A 13944-nucleotide genomic window follows, 5' to 3' on the forward strand; every position below is an offset into this window, starting at 1 on the left:
TTTTTTTAGATGTTTTTCTTTTTAATAATATTAAGAGGGGTAAATTATCTGTACCCACAACAAAATTACATTTGTAAATTAAATCGTGTATTTTCGGTTTGCTAAAACAACTTGATCGCATCGCATTTCCGCTCCTGAAAAACTACAACAGCGTCCCGGAAGTAGTCACAGCTATAACCTGTAGTGACGTCTGTTTGTGTAAGACAAAAACAGTGGGCCCACATTAAGGTCTGCTGTATTTTTGGAAGCGTGCAGCATTATTTCCAAGACTGGCACACTCAGGTCGATTGTGCCTCTAGGAGAACTCGAGCGTGCTGGTTGAAAGAACGCAAGTTACGGCCGTATTTTGGTGAAACGGAGAGGAAAAAAGAGCTCAACATCTACGGATGGACCGAGGGAGTCGGGAACAAAACAAACCGTGTCACCCTGCGTGACAACGCTCGACTGGCTGAATCATTCTCACTCCAGCCGACCACTTCACTTTCGCCGTGGGGCATTTAATTCTACTGGACGCCGTGGTGCATCACACTCACGCTTAATACATTTTATACACAGCTGAGTAATTTTGAGGGTTTTACGTCACAAGCTTGTCAGGCTAACTTAGCTTGTAGTTAGCCTGACTTGGGACTTCTCGAGCCTGCTAGCTTGCAGAATGTAGCCACGCTTAGGAAGGTCTTCGCCGGTATCGCGAGGTGACATTGTAGCGCCCAGCTTTGCTTCTTCACTGTGGAGAATGTAAAGCACAACCATGGCCGCCTTGGAAGCCTACCGGGAGTACCAGAGGATTGAGGATCTGGAGGACTCTCCACCAGGGGAGGAGGACTTGCTGCTCCATGTGCCCGAAGGCCTGAAAGGTAAACAAAACATTACACACGGGGGGAAAAAAAACATACAGCACTGCAGGTGTGAGAGTAATGCTATTTCTGGTATGTTATATCATGTATGTATAACACATCTAACACTAAAGCTACGTGAACTTGGGAAAAAAAAATGTTATCTTATAATTTTGCCCGATATTTGTGTTGCAGATTCATGGCACCACGTCAAGAACTTGGATAACTTCTTCACTAGAATATCCTTTTATGTTTTTTTTTTTTATTTTCTTACTGTGACGTGTTGTACTGGCCCTAATAAAACAACGGGAAAAAATCTGGAGACCAAACTGTCACATATATAGCTAAATACATATTTCATTCACATGTGCAACAAATATATTTTTTTGTAGAGTTCTAGATTTCAGTGTGGTCTGAAAGTCCAAAATAAGGTACATGGTGATCAATGTGCAAAATGTTGACTGTACACCGTTGAGAAAATATTCCATCGAGTTTCCAACCTGCTTATCCTCACAAGGGTCACAGGCATGCTGTAGCCTATCCCAGCTAACTTCAGTTAGCATGGAATTGTGAAGTCGCACAACATGGGGTAGGAAAGTTTTCGGCAGTCATATTTACATGTCATGCTGTCACACAGGTGTAATGAGAAGTTAACAACTGCAATCAACAAAATTTATAGTAAAACCAGTCATTCTGAAGGCTTGCAAAGAACATGAGCTCATGGAGATGGAACAGGAAGGTGTTAACATACTAAGATTATCATTTATTAGTACTTTGTAGAGTGTATTTACATTAACATTGGCTTAAATTGTTCTCGTACTAACTGAACAACAAAACACATTCTTGTGCCGCATGAAGTTCTACTTTCTCTTCCCAAAAAAATTATCTCGACTGTCATGACTTCATCGAAAATTAGATCCAAGTTTTTGTATACTGAGGCATAATTTTCTCTCTGAATTCTATGACTTCTGGGGCGTTCCACTCTACTATCATAGAGGATGTTTTTTTTTTTTTTTTACTTAAAGCGATATGATGAAGATGAATTCCTTCCCTTCTGCGCTGTATTGTTTTCACTTAACTTGTGTGTCCACATCTATCATTTTCATCAAAAGAATGGCTTCGCCTGTATGATGCTTTCAGAGTTCTTTGAACTTGTGTAAGTACCACACTCGGCTAAAAATTCTCCAGATTCCAACATTTGTGTATGCTGTATTAAGACGGATGCTGGTGGTTGTTTTCGTGTTCTTAGCAGATAGACGGACATCAGATTGCAATTTTATTTTTTTTTTCCAATTGTTAAAAAGGTTTCCCCTCATCTGAAGTAAAAATGTCTCCTTTTATTGACATTTCCATTCAACTTTATTGACCCAGCAGCACTTGTCCTCACCTCGCATATTGTTTATTTTCCATTCCAGCCGACTTTTTCTGTCCTCCGCCAAAGGGGGCACATCTATTTTTAGGCCTTGTTCTGCTGTTTGTGTGAATGTGGCGCACGGATCACATTAATACAGGGTCTCCATGAACTAATAACTGTGCAAAGACTTTCAAGTGACTCATCGTATATAATTTGGCACTGACATTTCATGACCAGTACCCCAAAAATAGCTGCTTAATTGAGATTCTCAAATCGATAGTGGTCATCTACTGTACACTGATGCAGTTCTCTGGCGTTTTTTTCCCCGTCTTCCTGTTCTGGTTTCAATGGCACTGACACAGAATGGGGTGCAGACAAAGTCAATCTGGAAGGGAAGGGAAGTTTAGGTTACCCACTTGTTTTTTCGCTCTTACCTGGCTTATGTGTTCATGCCACTGACACAGTTTCTGAAATTTCCCACTTTTCTGGGTTTGGAGTAAAAGAGGAGGCCCTGTAGCTCAGTGGTTAGGGCACTGGTTTGGTAAACCAGGGGTTGTGGGTTCGTATCCCACTGGGGCCTCCACTCCCCGAGAAGGGTTGCGTCAGGAAGGGCATCCGGCGTAAAAATTGTGCCATACATATGTGCGTTCATCTGAGATGACACGCTGTGGCGACCCCAAAAGGGATAAGCCGAAAGAAACTTACTGGGTTTGGAGTAAAAGGCACAGGCGGATAAATGTCGACGGGTCTTGTGTTATGGTTCTCTTGCATTAATTTTGATGCTTAGATACAGGTTGGTGGTGTTAAATCTTAAGCTTAGATGTTCTTTTTTTTTTTTCCAGTCAGTTTCTGTTCGTCGTCACATTTACGACGTTCTTGGTCAACTGCGTGGAGTACGACGTCCTGTTTGCCAACCGAGCCGTCAACCACACGGGGCCTGGCCACAACCCGTTGGACAGGAGCAAGGTCACCATCACTGACGCCCTCTTGCCCAGCCAGCAGTGCACTCAGAGGTGAGAACCCGTCCCACGAAATGCATTGTGCTCATCCACAATTGTTTCTTTCTTTTTCCTTACGTTATGTTGTAAGAAGAGTGTTCTTCTGTGGGAAGGAACACACCGCTCCCTTTTTTCTTAGTAACTTGTGATTAGTTTTCCTGTTGCAACACTTGGTGTTGACGACACCGTGAAGTTGTTTTGCCGCATGTTCAGTAATTGATCTGTGTCAGTGAGGTTAAAGTGGTGAGCAGAGACGGCAACACTTGGCCGTAGCTGACTGCCACATGACACTTCAGTGGCAGGCTCCGCCTTATGCTATCATATTTTCCCCCCGCTCAGTAATCTGGCTTGTGCTTGTTTTCCACAGCTTCACAAATATGTACATATAAAAAATAGTGACACAAAATAGCTTTGAACTATGTTGGATCGTCTCATTTCTTTTGTGATTTCCCCATGATGGCCAAAAAGCTTCCTGAGGCTGCCTAATTTTAGATTTGGGAAGGTATGAGGTTGAGACATGTAAATAGTCGTTTCGCTCATTATCTCGATGTACTATTAATTTTTCGTTTCTCAAAACAGTAGCGATAAATCAATGACGTGTCGGGGCCGATGTCAAGTATCTTTCAAGTTCATTTTAAGAATGACTTTTACAAACACCGCTAACAATATGCAGTGTAATTGCTTCTTTTGTTTGTTGATCATGAAAACGTATTTATATAAAATGATATCTGATTAATGTGCACCTGCCTGTTTACGGATTTGTTATGTGAATTTTAATATTAGCTTGTTGAAATTAAGTGCATTTTTAAAACATTGACTCGAGATTTTTTTCCTTTCTTGTAACGTTATGATGTTATGTAATGATGTTGTAAAGAAATATCAGCAGTTTAGTCTCATGAGATTACAACTTTGTTACATTATTTCGATTTAAAAAAAATAAGACTTTCTGTCCGGATATTATTCTTCAGGTAACAATACATGTTTTACACCCTTAGGTTAGGACTTTTTCACAACTTTATTCATGTAATATTGTAACTTTTACTCAGAATTTGTTTTTCTTATTATTGGTCTGAATATTATGAACATTCTTGTCACAATCCAACTTTTTACTCAAATATATTTTTCTCGTATTTACTAAAAAAATATTTTTCCCCCATTTTCATAATGTTACATCTTTATTATCATAACATTACCATTTTTACTCAAATAAATATATTTATTGGTTAAAAATTGTGATTCAACAGTTAAAAATCTCAAGTATTATTATCCTCATAGACTTCATTCTGCCTCCCTCATGCACAGTACATCTACCTAAGATTATGCATGATTTCTATTATTTATTTTTTTCTGTCATCTCTTTGCCTACCTTTATTTATTTGTTTTTACTTCAGTATCCAAGAAAACAGCTGGATCATATTCCTTCTCATCATGGCGGCCATCTTCTGGATCTATCGACTCGTCAAGGTTATTTGCAACGTTCTGAGCTACTGGGAGATCCGGCAGTTCTACATTAAGGCGCTGAAGATCAGAATGGTACACGTAAACTGTAATCTCTCTTCATCATGAGTTGAGTTTTTTACCGGGTATGCTTTCCCTTTACAATTTGAAACTGTTTCCAGGTGTTTTAATAACATGTTGATGACATGTTTTTTGTCTAAATACCCCAAGGATCTAGAGTTATAATACTTGTAACACACAGGCAACCCAGAGTCCCAACTCGATTATACTAGCAATGAAAAAGTAAGTGTTACATATGTCTCATTATAAAGGTCCCTTTAATAATGCAGTTGACAGTGGGTAGACATGATATCACTAAACTTCACATAGCTTGAGTTCTATTTAATTTTCACCTCAGTCTGTCTATTCACTAATGTGTGAATGTGACTCTCCATTTCTTTGCTCTCCCAGGATGAACTGTGCAACTTCACATGGCAGGAAGTACAGGACCGTCTCATCAGCCTGCAGCGAGAGCAGCAAATGTGCATCCACAAGAAAGAGCTGACAGAACTGGACATCTATCACCGCATCCTGCGCTTCAAGAACTACATGGTGGCCATGATCAACAAATCCCTGCTCCCCGTGCAGCTGCAGCTCCCCCTACTGGGCGATGTGGTCTTCCTCACGCAGGGCTTGAAATACAACTTTGAGCTCATCCTCTTCTGGGGCCCCGGCTCGCTGTTCCAGAACAAGTGGAACCTGCACCCCAAGTACAAGCGCAGCGGCAACCGGCTGGAGCTGGCGCAGCAGCTCAGCAGGGTCATCCTGCTTATAGGCGTGGCCAATCTGCTGCTTTGTCCCTTTATTCTGGTGTGGCAGGTGCTCTACGCGTTTTTCAGCTACACGGAAGTCATCCGCCGCGAGCCCGGGAGTCTCGGGGCGCGCCGCTGGTCCCTCTATGGCCGACTGTACCTGCGGCACTTCAACGAGCTGAACCACGAGCTGCACGGACGCTTGGGCCGAGGCTACAAACCCACGTCCAAATACATGAACTCCTTCACGTCGCCGCTGCTTACCGTGCTGGCGAAAAACGTCGCCTTTTTCTCAGGCTCGGTTTTGGCCGTACTCATCGCACTGACTGTCTACGACGAAGACGTCCTGACGGTGCAGCACATTCTGACCGTGATCACTGTGCTCGGTGTTGTTATCACCATCACCAGGTGGGTTGTTCGATCCCTGTCGACAGCGTCTCACGATCCACATCAGTAAACCCTAATGTGTGTTTTGTCCTACACAAGGTCCTTCATCCCTGACGAGCATATGGTCTGGTGCCCGGAACAGCTGCTGCAGTGCATGCTGGCCCACATCCACTACATGCCGGACCACTGGAAGGCCAACGCAAACAAGAGCGAAACCCGCGATGAGGTGGCACAGCTCTTCCAGTACAAAGCGGTGAGAAGAGGAAAAAATTTAGGATGGGTTTTCCAATAGAATTTGTAGGGAATATCTGGTCAGTATTTTGTCGACGACCATTAAACTACACTGATGGAGGAGTAAGGTCACAATTGCAGCTGAGATTTGTATAGGAAACATGAGGCTATCAATATAAATCATTCAAAAATGTTTGAGGCATGCAACCATTTCATTGCAAAATCATTGGCAAACATGCATTTCAAGTACTTTTCCTAAGCGTCTCGGTCTGAATCAGGTGTTCATCCTGGAGGAGCTGCTCAGTCCCATCATTACACCCTTCATTCTCATCTTCCTGCTGAGGAACAAGTCTCTGGAGATTATAGACTTCTTCAGGAACTTCACGGTGGAGGTGGTCGGCGTGGGAGACATCTGCTCCTTTGCACAAATGGACATCAGGCGCCACGGGAACCCAACCGTAAGCGTCGTTCGAGCTGGATACGCGTACTGAAAAGAATGGCCCGATTATTGGATGTCTCTAAAAGATTAGCCTGCGCAAGTGTCTTGTGGTGTGGGGTGATATTTTTTTTTGTAAGGGTGCAAATGATTAGCTTCACTATCGATTAATTGGTTGATTTAATTTTTCAATTTTCATACCTTCATTAAAAAGTACTATTTCAAATCAGATGTGTACGTAGGTGCACAAACAATTATAATAATGGATAAAACCATAACCTAAATGTTGACGTCAAATAGCTTCAGAATAGGCCATGGGCTTCCACAAAACCTAGCCTAAAATGTCAGCCAAATATGTTTTTATAAGTGCACAAGAATGGGTATTTTATGTTGTGTAAAACGGACCCGAGCTGTCAAAATAATAAAGGATAAATTAAAAAAAAGAAGGAAAGGAAAAATCAATAGCGAGCCTTGAAAACCTACATTAGCCCCATGCTGCCCCCCACAGGTCAGTTCTGGTACTCTGACAGAGCTTTGATTTTGGGAGGGGAGTGAAGATAGGGTGTTGTGTGTCCTGTGTCCTGTCAATGTGCTGTGCTGTGCTGTGTTGTGTTAGTCATCTCAAGTGTGCCGCACACTACATAAGAAATACGCACGTGCATAATTTCTTCCCCTATCGTGTAGGAGTGTATACAAGTAAAAAAAAAAATCAGTGAAGAAGTAAAAATGACTAATGATCTATTTTAATGTGCTTGGTGTTTTTGCAGTGGCTGTCGGAGGGTCAGACAGAGGCGTCCGTGTACCAGCAGGCCGAGAACGGAAAGACAGAATTGTCGCTCATGCACTTCACCATTAAGAACCCGCACTGGCAGCCGCCGCTCGAGAGCTCCGTATTCATCAGCCACCTGAAGGAGAAGGTGCAGCACGACGCACAAGGCGGTCCGTCCGCGCAGCTCCTGCTGTCTGAGGCTCCTCTCTGCACATCGCTGCAGTCCAACGAATCTGCTACCGGGGTAAGAAACCTGCGTACGAATCCAGCCCATCGCTGCGCAACAGTAATAAATTCATTCCCCGCGTTGCTTTTATTGTCCGCAGCCTGAAAGTCTGCTGGCCAGCGTCCTGGCGCACCCTGTTCTCACGGCATCCGGATTACAAGGCAGAGATCACCGCTTTATCCCGGCCAGCACAGCAGCGTCAGCCGCCGCCAGCATCCTGGCCTCTTTGTCCACCTCACAGTTGCCGCAGACCGGCCGGGGCCGCTCGCAGCGCCACCAAGCTTCCGCGATACATCCGGAGAGCACCGTTTATCGCAGCGATTGCACCGTCATTGACAGGAGGTACCAGACAGACCGTAAACATTTTGTAACTTTTTCACAAATGATTCACATCAGCTTTAGTTAAATAAGACAGTATGTATATATATTTTTTATATAATTTGAATGAGTTTGCGTGTGTCTCAACAAATGGTCTCTATAAAATATACAAAGGATAAAGAATTATTAATCTTCTCGCGCTGTTTCAAACCTCAGAGCAGATGATATTGAGAAGTGTGCATCCAGACTGGCTAGTGTACACATACACCATAAAATCGGGCGTCCATAAAGATTCCATCATAAGTCCACTCACTGAGGCAGCATTGAATCACCAAGCCGCCAAGTTCGACATGGCTAAACACAAATAGCTCCCACCCCCATGTTGACGACTTATCCAAACAAGCTAGTCTGACTTTTGCGTTCCCGTGGGCGGACGTGCAGAACTTTTTGCTCACACTCACATTTTCGAAACTATACAGATAACCTAAAGATGTGTTCGAGTGTTTTAATTTCACACTGGCACTCTGCATAGAACCAACTATTATACTGTCTATTATTGTCGACAAGTAATTAAAAAATAAATGCTTATAATGTGTACTTTTTAACATTTTGTATGTGCTCCGTGTTTTTGTTAGTATGTCATTCAGTGACAGCCGTTTACGAAGCAATACGCTGCACTCCGAGTTTGCCTCAGCAGAGATGAGCCTTCACGCCATCTACATGCACGAGGTGATTTTCCGTCTGGTGCCGCACATTCCAACTCACTCGCATCACGCCTCTCACTCACCTTTTATTGACACGCTTCTGTCCCTTCAGCTCCACCAACAGACGTCGCACCCGCAAAGAGGCTCGGGCCATTGGCATAGCTCAGTGCCAATGACGGAGCTACACGGCAGCGCTGGTAAGTTTTTCACCAGTCGTGTGTTCTTGTGCAAATTAGTATAATAATCAATAAACTAACTTAAGTGGGAACCTGTGATTGAAAATTTTGGCTGAACTTTGGAAATTATACCACTTCTGGATCATTTTTGGAGGATTCCACTATACTGTATTAAAACCGTGAAAAACTCTTGTCGAGCTTGTGCATGTGATGTCACCATTTTCACGGCGCCATATTGCCATATATTAATACCCGAGACCTGTGCTGTTGGTTGTCACAACAGACGAGATAGATATTCAAAGAGATCATTCTATCGAATACCAGCTGAAAAGACCAGAAAATATCGATGGATTTCGGGAATTAAACATGATGGATGGTGCCCAACCAAAATACACACACGCCCGTGTAGCGATCGCTTTATTTCAGGTAGGAATTATTCTTCTCAATCTCAAATTACCAAAAAGTATTTATAATGCCAGGTTGGCTCATTTTAGAGAAATGTGTTTAAAAAAAAAACTGTCGCAGAGGTTTACGGAGGTTAAGTGTGGCTGCAATCGCTTCCAGTACGTTCCATGGAGACGACTCCGTCCTCTTTTTTTTTTTTTTTTACCCTATCATAGTTAATGACTGAAAGTTTGTAAAAAAAAAAAAAAAAACGGGGGACATTAGATTAAATATTGGCATTTGTATTGAATACCTGCTGAAAAGATCGATGGATTCCGGCAAAGGTTAACGTGTCGCCTAACACACCTCCGCGTTCACAAGCTGTCAAAACCGTCACTATGTGGGATTTATTCCTGATATTCCCAAGAAGAGATCCAGCAACAAAGTATTTGTACGCGTCCTGACTTTTATACGGTTTCTTATCAGTGAAGGCATCGACTTCAGCATTAAATGCGGGTCCTCTGTGCCAAGTCTGACAGTATCAGACAAGACTCTGGGCGTCGCGCTACAAGACATATTTCCGTGTCGTCTCCAACCGACTTAGCATTGAGCAATGCTTAGCTTGACTGGAAATATGGCGACGTAAACAAAAGTCACGTGATTTTATGACGTAGGTGCACAAGCTCTATAGGCACGTAGCAACGCTTTTCATCACGCGGTATACATTTTTTTAAAAATACGCTTGTATTTTGCTGTGAGTCAACTCCATCTTAACATTGTCGGGTTTCCCGGCCCATATTGGTTCTACGCCGTCTTTAGTCACACCGGTGCACCTTGGTGGGTGGCAAGAAGAAGAAGAGGACGAGTACGAGGGTGAAGAGGAGATAAACAGTGGGTCTACTCTGAAACAGGACTCCAGAACTTGTTGAAGTGCCTTATGTCATAAGGTGCGTCCTCTATTTTTAACTGTGGGGATTAGCGTTGAGTACCTAATTCATTTACTTTTAATTTGTCAAAAGTTATTGCTGTAATGCTCCAATGAGAAGGACCTCAATTACAGCATTAATTACAAGAGCGATATTCGGGACCAGTGTCGTTATGAGCAGTGACATTAACACTACCTAATTAAAATTAATTAGTGTTAATGTTAGCCTCACGGCGTGTTATATTTCTTAATGTTGCACTCGAGTCTGCCAGGAATGACCTCAACGCGATTCATTTAGAAGTAAACAAAAAAAACAAGGCTGATAATACCAATAAGTAAATTAAAAAGGAAGAAAAGTAAACGTGACTGATGAAAGTAAAAACACAGCTGACTATTGAAAAAAGATAAAAAATGTTGGCTGACGATATCGAATAAAAATCATGGCTAACGATTGGAACCAGCAAGCAACAGTAAAAATGGAATGATAATTATGACAGGTGAGGGGGGGGGGAATACTACTAATAATAACATGACTGACAATTGCAAAAAAATAACAAAAAGGGTGTTTTGTGATCTTTTAGTTAATTTCTGTGGATACCTCTGTTGTGTGATGCCAAATTAGCAGTAACTTCTTTGACGGTTCTCAAAAGCAACACAAACCCCGTAACCCGCTAATCAATATTGTTTTGGGGGCTCTAGTCATGTAGCCTTATTGCGCTTTGCCACTTATTCAGCGATACAAACATTTGAAGTCTCATTTTCCCGTTTGTCATTTTTCTTCCAGTGTTTACATTTTACTTTTCTCCAATGACACCTGTGGCCTTAGAAGATCTTCAGCACGGACCTTTAAATCTATTCTTTTGTCCCGAGAGCCGTCTCATGAAGAAACCACTATCCTCTTCTTCTTTTGCACAGACATCAGGGAAGCATACACCTTTTTTAATTTTGTGCAGATGACCTGTGTGTGTGTGCTCGTTAGTTTGCGTGCGGCCGAGTAAGATCGCGTATTCAAAAGACCACTGTTGGAAAAATGCCAAAGTTTATGTATGCACAATTCAAGTGTTTTAATGCATATCGCAAGTATCTAGTGTAGACTTTGACTGCATTGTTGTTGCTCGGGAGTATCATAGCAATTAGATCCATGTAAATACTAGATGAGTACATTGTTACTATCACACCTAAGAGACATGCATATAAAGAGGATAGTACGCATACTACCACTATGTTGTAGTATGTGGATGAAGTACTTGATCAATGACGTCGCATGGAGCATTTTAGTCAATGTCTGCTTCCCATACTCACAGATTTTGTTCAGTATTATTTCTTCTTTAGCAAGACGTTTTTTTTTTTTTAAGGAATGTTAGGATGGACTAAATGGGCCCAAAAGCCATTACAGGACTTGAAGGTTTTACATCCTCTTTTGCACCTGTGTCAGATGTCCCAGAAACACTACTGTGGTCACTTCTTGGTTTTATTCCAGAAAGGTTGCCCATCAAGCAATGATATACATCCATGTTCCGTAGTCCACACGAGGGTCGCGGGTGAGTTGGTGCTTAACCCTGCTGACTTTTGGCCAGGACTGGTTGTGAGCCAACCCCGGAGCACTTATAGAGCATTCACGCTCGCACTCACAGACCTACGGACAATTGGAAGTCTTCAATAAACCTAAGATGCATGTTTTTGGAATGTGGGAGGAAGCTGTAGAATCAGAAGAAACCCACACAAGCACAGGGAGGACACGCAACCTCCACACAGGAAGGCTCGGATTAGTTACACTAAACTTCAGACCAATGAGGCAGGTGTTATCAATCTTGGCGGGCTTAACCACTAAGGTACCGTGTTGGTAATTTATCAGGAGGAAAATATTTTTCATAACACTTCTTCTTTTACATATCTTGCTTGTACTCATTTCTCTTAATATGGATGCAAACGTGGGGGAAGATTTCTGAGAATTTTCTGGTGGGATGTTTGTCTTTTTTCAATTCTTCTTGTTTTGTTTTGTTCAACTTTGATGGTGTTTTTTGTTGTTTTTTTTCTGGTGGGGGGGGGGATTTTATCCTTAGTATTTCAATTGCATTCTTTCAATGAACCACAGAAAACATGCATGTTAAATAGAATAGATATATTCCCTGTAAACATAATTCCCCACGCCCCCCCAAAAAATGTTAGTCCAACAGAAAATTCCCCTAAACTTTGTCATCCTTGGTTTTTATAACCACAGTTTTTCCCCTGGTGACTGTTTTATGAAAAGAAGGCACCCGGCCTCATTTGCTAGCTTTAGTATTTATTACCTTTTCCCCTCTGATATATAACAACAATTTTTAAATTTTCTGTCCAATCGCATAACTGTATGACGAATATCTTAACAGACCCTCAAATTACGAGTAGCTAAAAAGAAACGACTTAATGCCATTGCGTTTAGAATAGTTCATCCTTACAGATGATATAAACACACACAGGACCGGCTTTTTTAGACTACACACTATACTGCATTATGGCTTCGATTTTGTTTTTAACACCCACAAGATTAGCAACTCTCATCAATAATGCTAAACATGTAGGCCTCTTCATTTATGTCTGAAAGAACAAATACGTCATATAATATAATAATATAATCTCAGTATTTTGCACTGATTAGAGAGAGAGAGAGTTTGAGGTGTACATATGTTTATGTACAGCACATGCAACAGCTCAGAAATTGACCTGAGCCACCACCTCTAAATGTTTGTATATAGCAACTCATTTTGTACCGGCCAATGTATTTTTTTTTTTTTTTTTTTGCGCTGCGTGTGTGTTGGTCTTGCAAATTTATATTGTAAAGACACTGGAGTTCAAAGTTGCTTTTTTTTTTTTTTTTAATTATTTGCAGTCACACCTCACTGCTGGTGTTTTATTTGAAGCAGTGCCTTAGCATTAAGGACTCGTACTTTATCTCAAGTCGTACAAGTTTTACATCATCATGAACAGTACATAATTCTCCGGTAGTGTGCTCTATGTAAGTCACTGTGTGTAATATGAAGGTGAATTGCCTTATTTGCTCTTAAATAGTGGCCCCAATTAAGACTTTTGCTTCCTTCATATAAAGGGCACGCCCATCAACTTAGTTGGTCAACGCGGAGTGCACTTAAAGGGGAAATCCAGTGTTTGCATTAACAATGTATCCAATAGGTCATGTAATATGTACCCTAGCTTGACAATGTGATGTTAAATCCTCTCACATTTAATAGTGTTTTCAGAAGATTTTTATTAACAATTCCGAATTTTCAGGGGCGCTGCCATTTTCGCGAGTCAAATGACCTACGTGGACGTATGTGACGCGTTACGTATCGTTCCAAACGCTGGATTACATGGGACACCGTTTATGCCCAGAGCTGATTTCTCTTATTTATCCTCATCCGATGGAGAAATAGCATTAACGGTTCATCGGGAAGACAGAGGAATATTTCCAGACTGAGGGGCGAAGCCGTGAGCTCGATCCCCGCCGACCCAGGAGCTCGTCAGACTCCGGATCGTTTTGCCCGAAGAGCCATCCGAATATTCAACATTATTTACAGCCACAGGTTCAAATCTGTATGGAAGTATTCCACCGTCTTCCCGATCAATCGATACTGCAATTTCTTCATCAGATGAGGATAAATGCGAGAAATCAGCACTGGGCATAATGGTGTCCCATGCAATCAAGCGTTTGGAATGGAACATAACGCGTCACATAGGTCATGTGACTCGCAAAAATGGCAGCGCCCCTGAAAATTTGTAAAAATCTTCTCAAAACACTATTTAATGAGAGAGGATTTAACATCACATTGTCAAAATAGGGTACATGTTACATGACCTTTTGGATACATTGTTAAGGCAAACCACTGCATTTCCCTGTCAGAAAAATACCTGTAAATGCCTCCTTTAATTTGAAGCCATGCCCCAATTAGTCAGCCGTTGCGTCATCTGCTCAAGAAA

General features: G+C 41.9%; 1 protein-coding gene across 2 annotated transcripts; it reads left to right on the top strand.

Moving 5' to 3' along the window:
* Positions 1–112: 112 nt before the first annotated feature.
* On the top strand, positions 113–13944 carry atg9b (autophagy related 9B). 2 transcript variants are annotated; one of them, XM_061838367.1, is made up of 14 exons: positions 113–854; positions 1029–1072; positions 1925–1989; positions 3030–3200; positions 4577–4718; positions 5094–5842; positions 5921–6074; positions 6331–6510; positions 7256–7501; positions 7584–7825; positions 8437–8530; positions 8618–8702; positions 9885–10012; positions 10775–13944. In XM_061838367.1, the coding sequence occupies exons 1-13, from the start codon at positions 749–751 to the stop codon at positions 9992–9994; spliced, it is 2388 nt and encodes a 795-aa protein (XP_061694351.1). In that variant the 5' UTR covers positions 113–748; the 3' UTR covers positions 9995–10012; positions 10775–13944. The 2 variants fall into 2 exon arrangements, with proteins under 2 accessions (XP_061694351.1, XP_061694350.1); XM_061838366.1 differs by having other exon boundaries at positions 8618–8700; positions 9865–10012.

This window comes from Syngnathoides biaculeatus, chromosome 13, assembly GCF_019802595.1.
Source record: "Syngnathoides biaculeatus isolate LvHL_M chromosome 13, ASM1980259v1, whole genome shotgun sequence".
Lineage (NCBI taxonomy): Eukaryota > Metazoa > Chordata > Actinopteri > Syngnathiformes > Syngnathidae > Syngnathoides > Syngnathoides biaculeatus.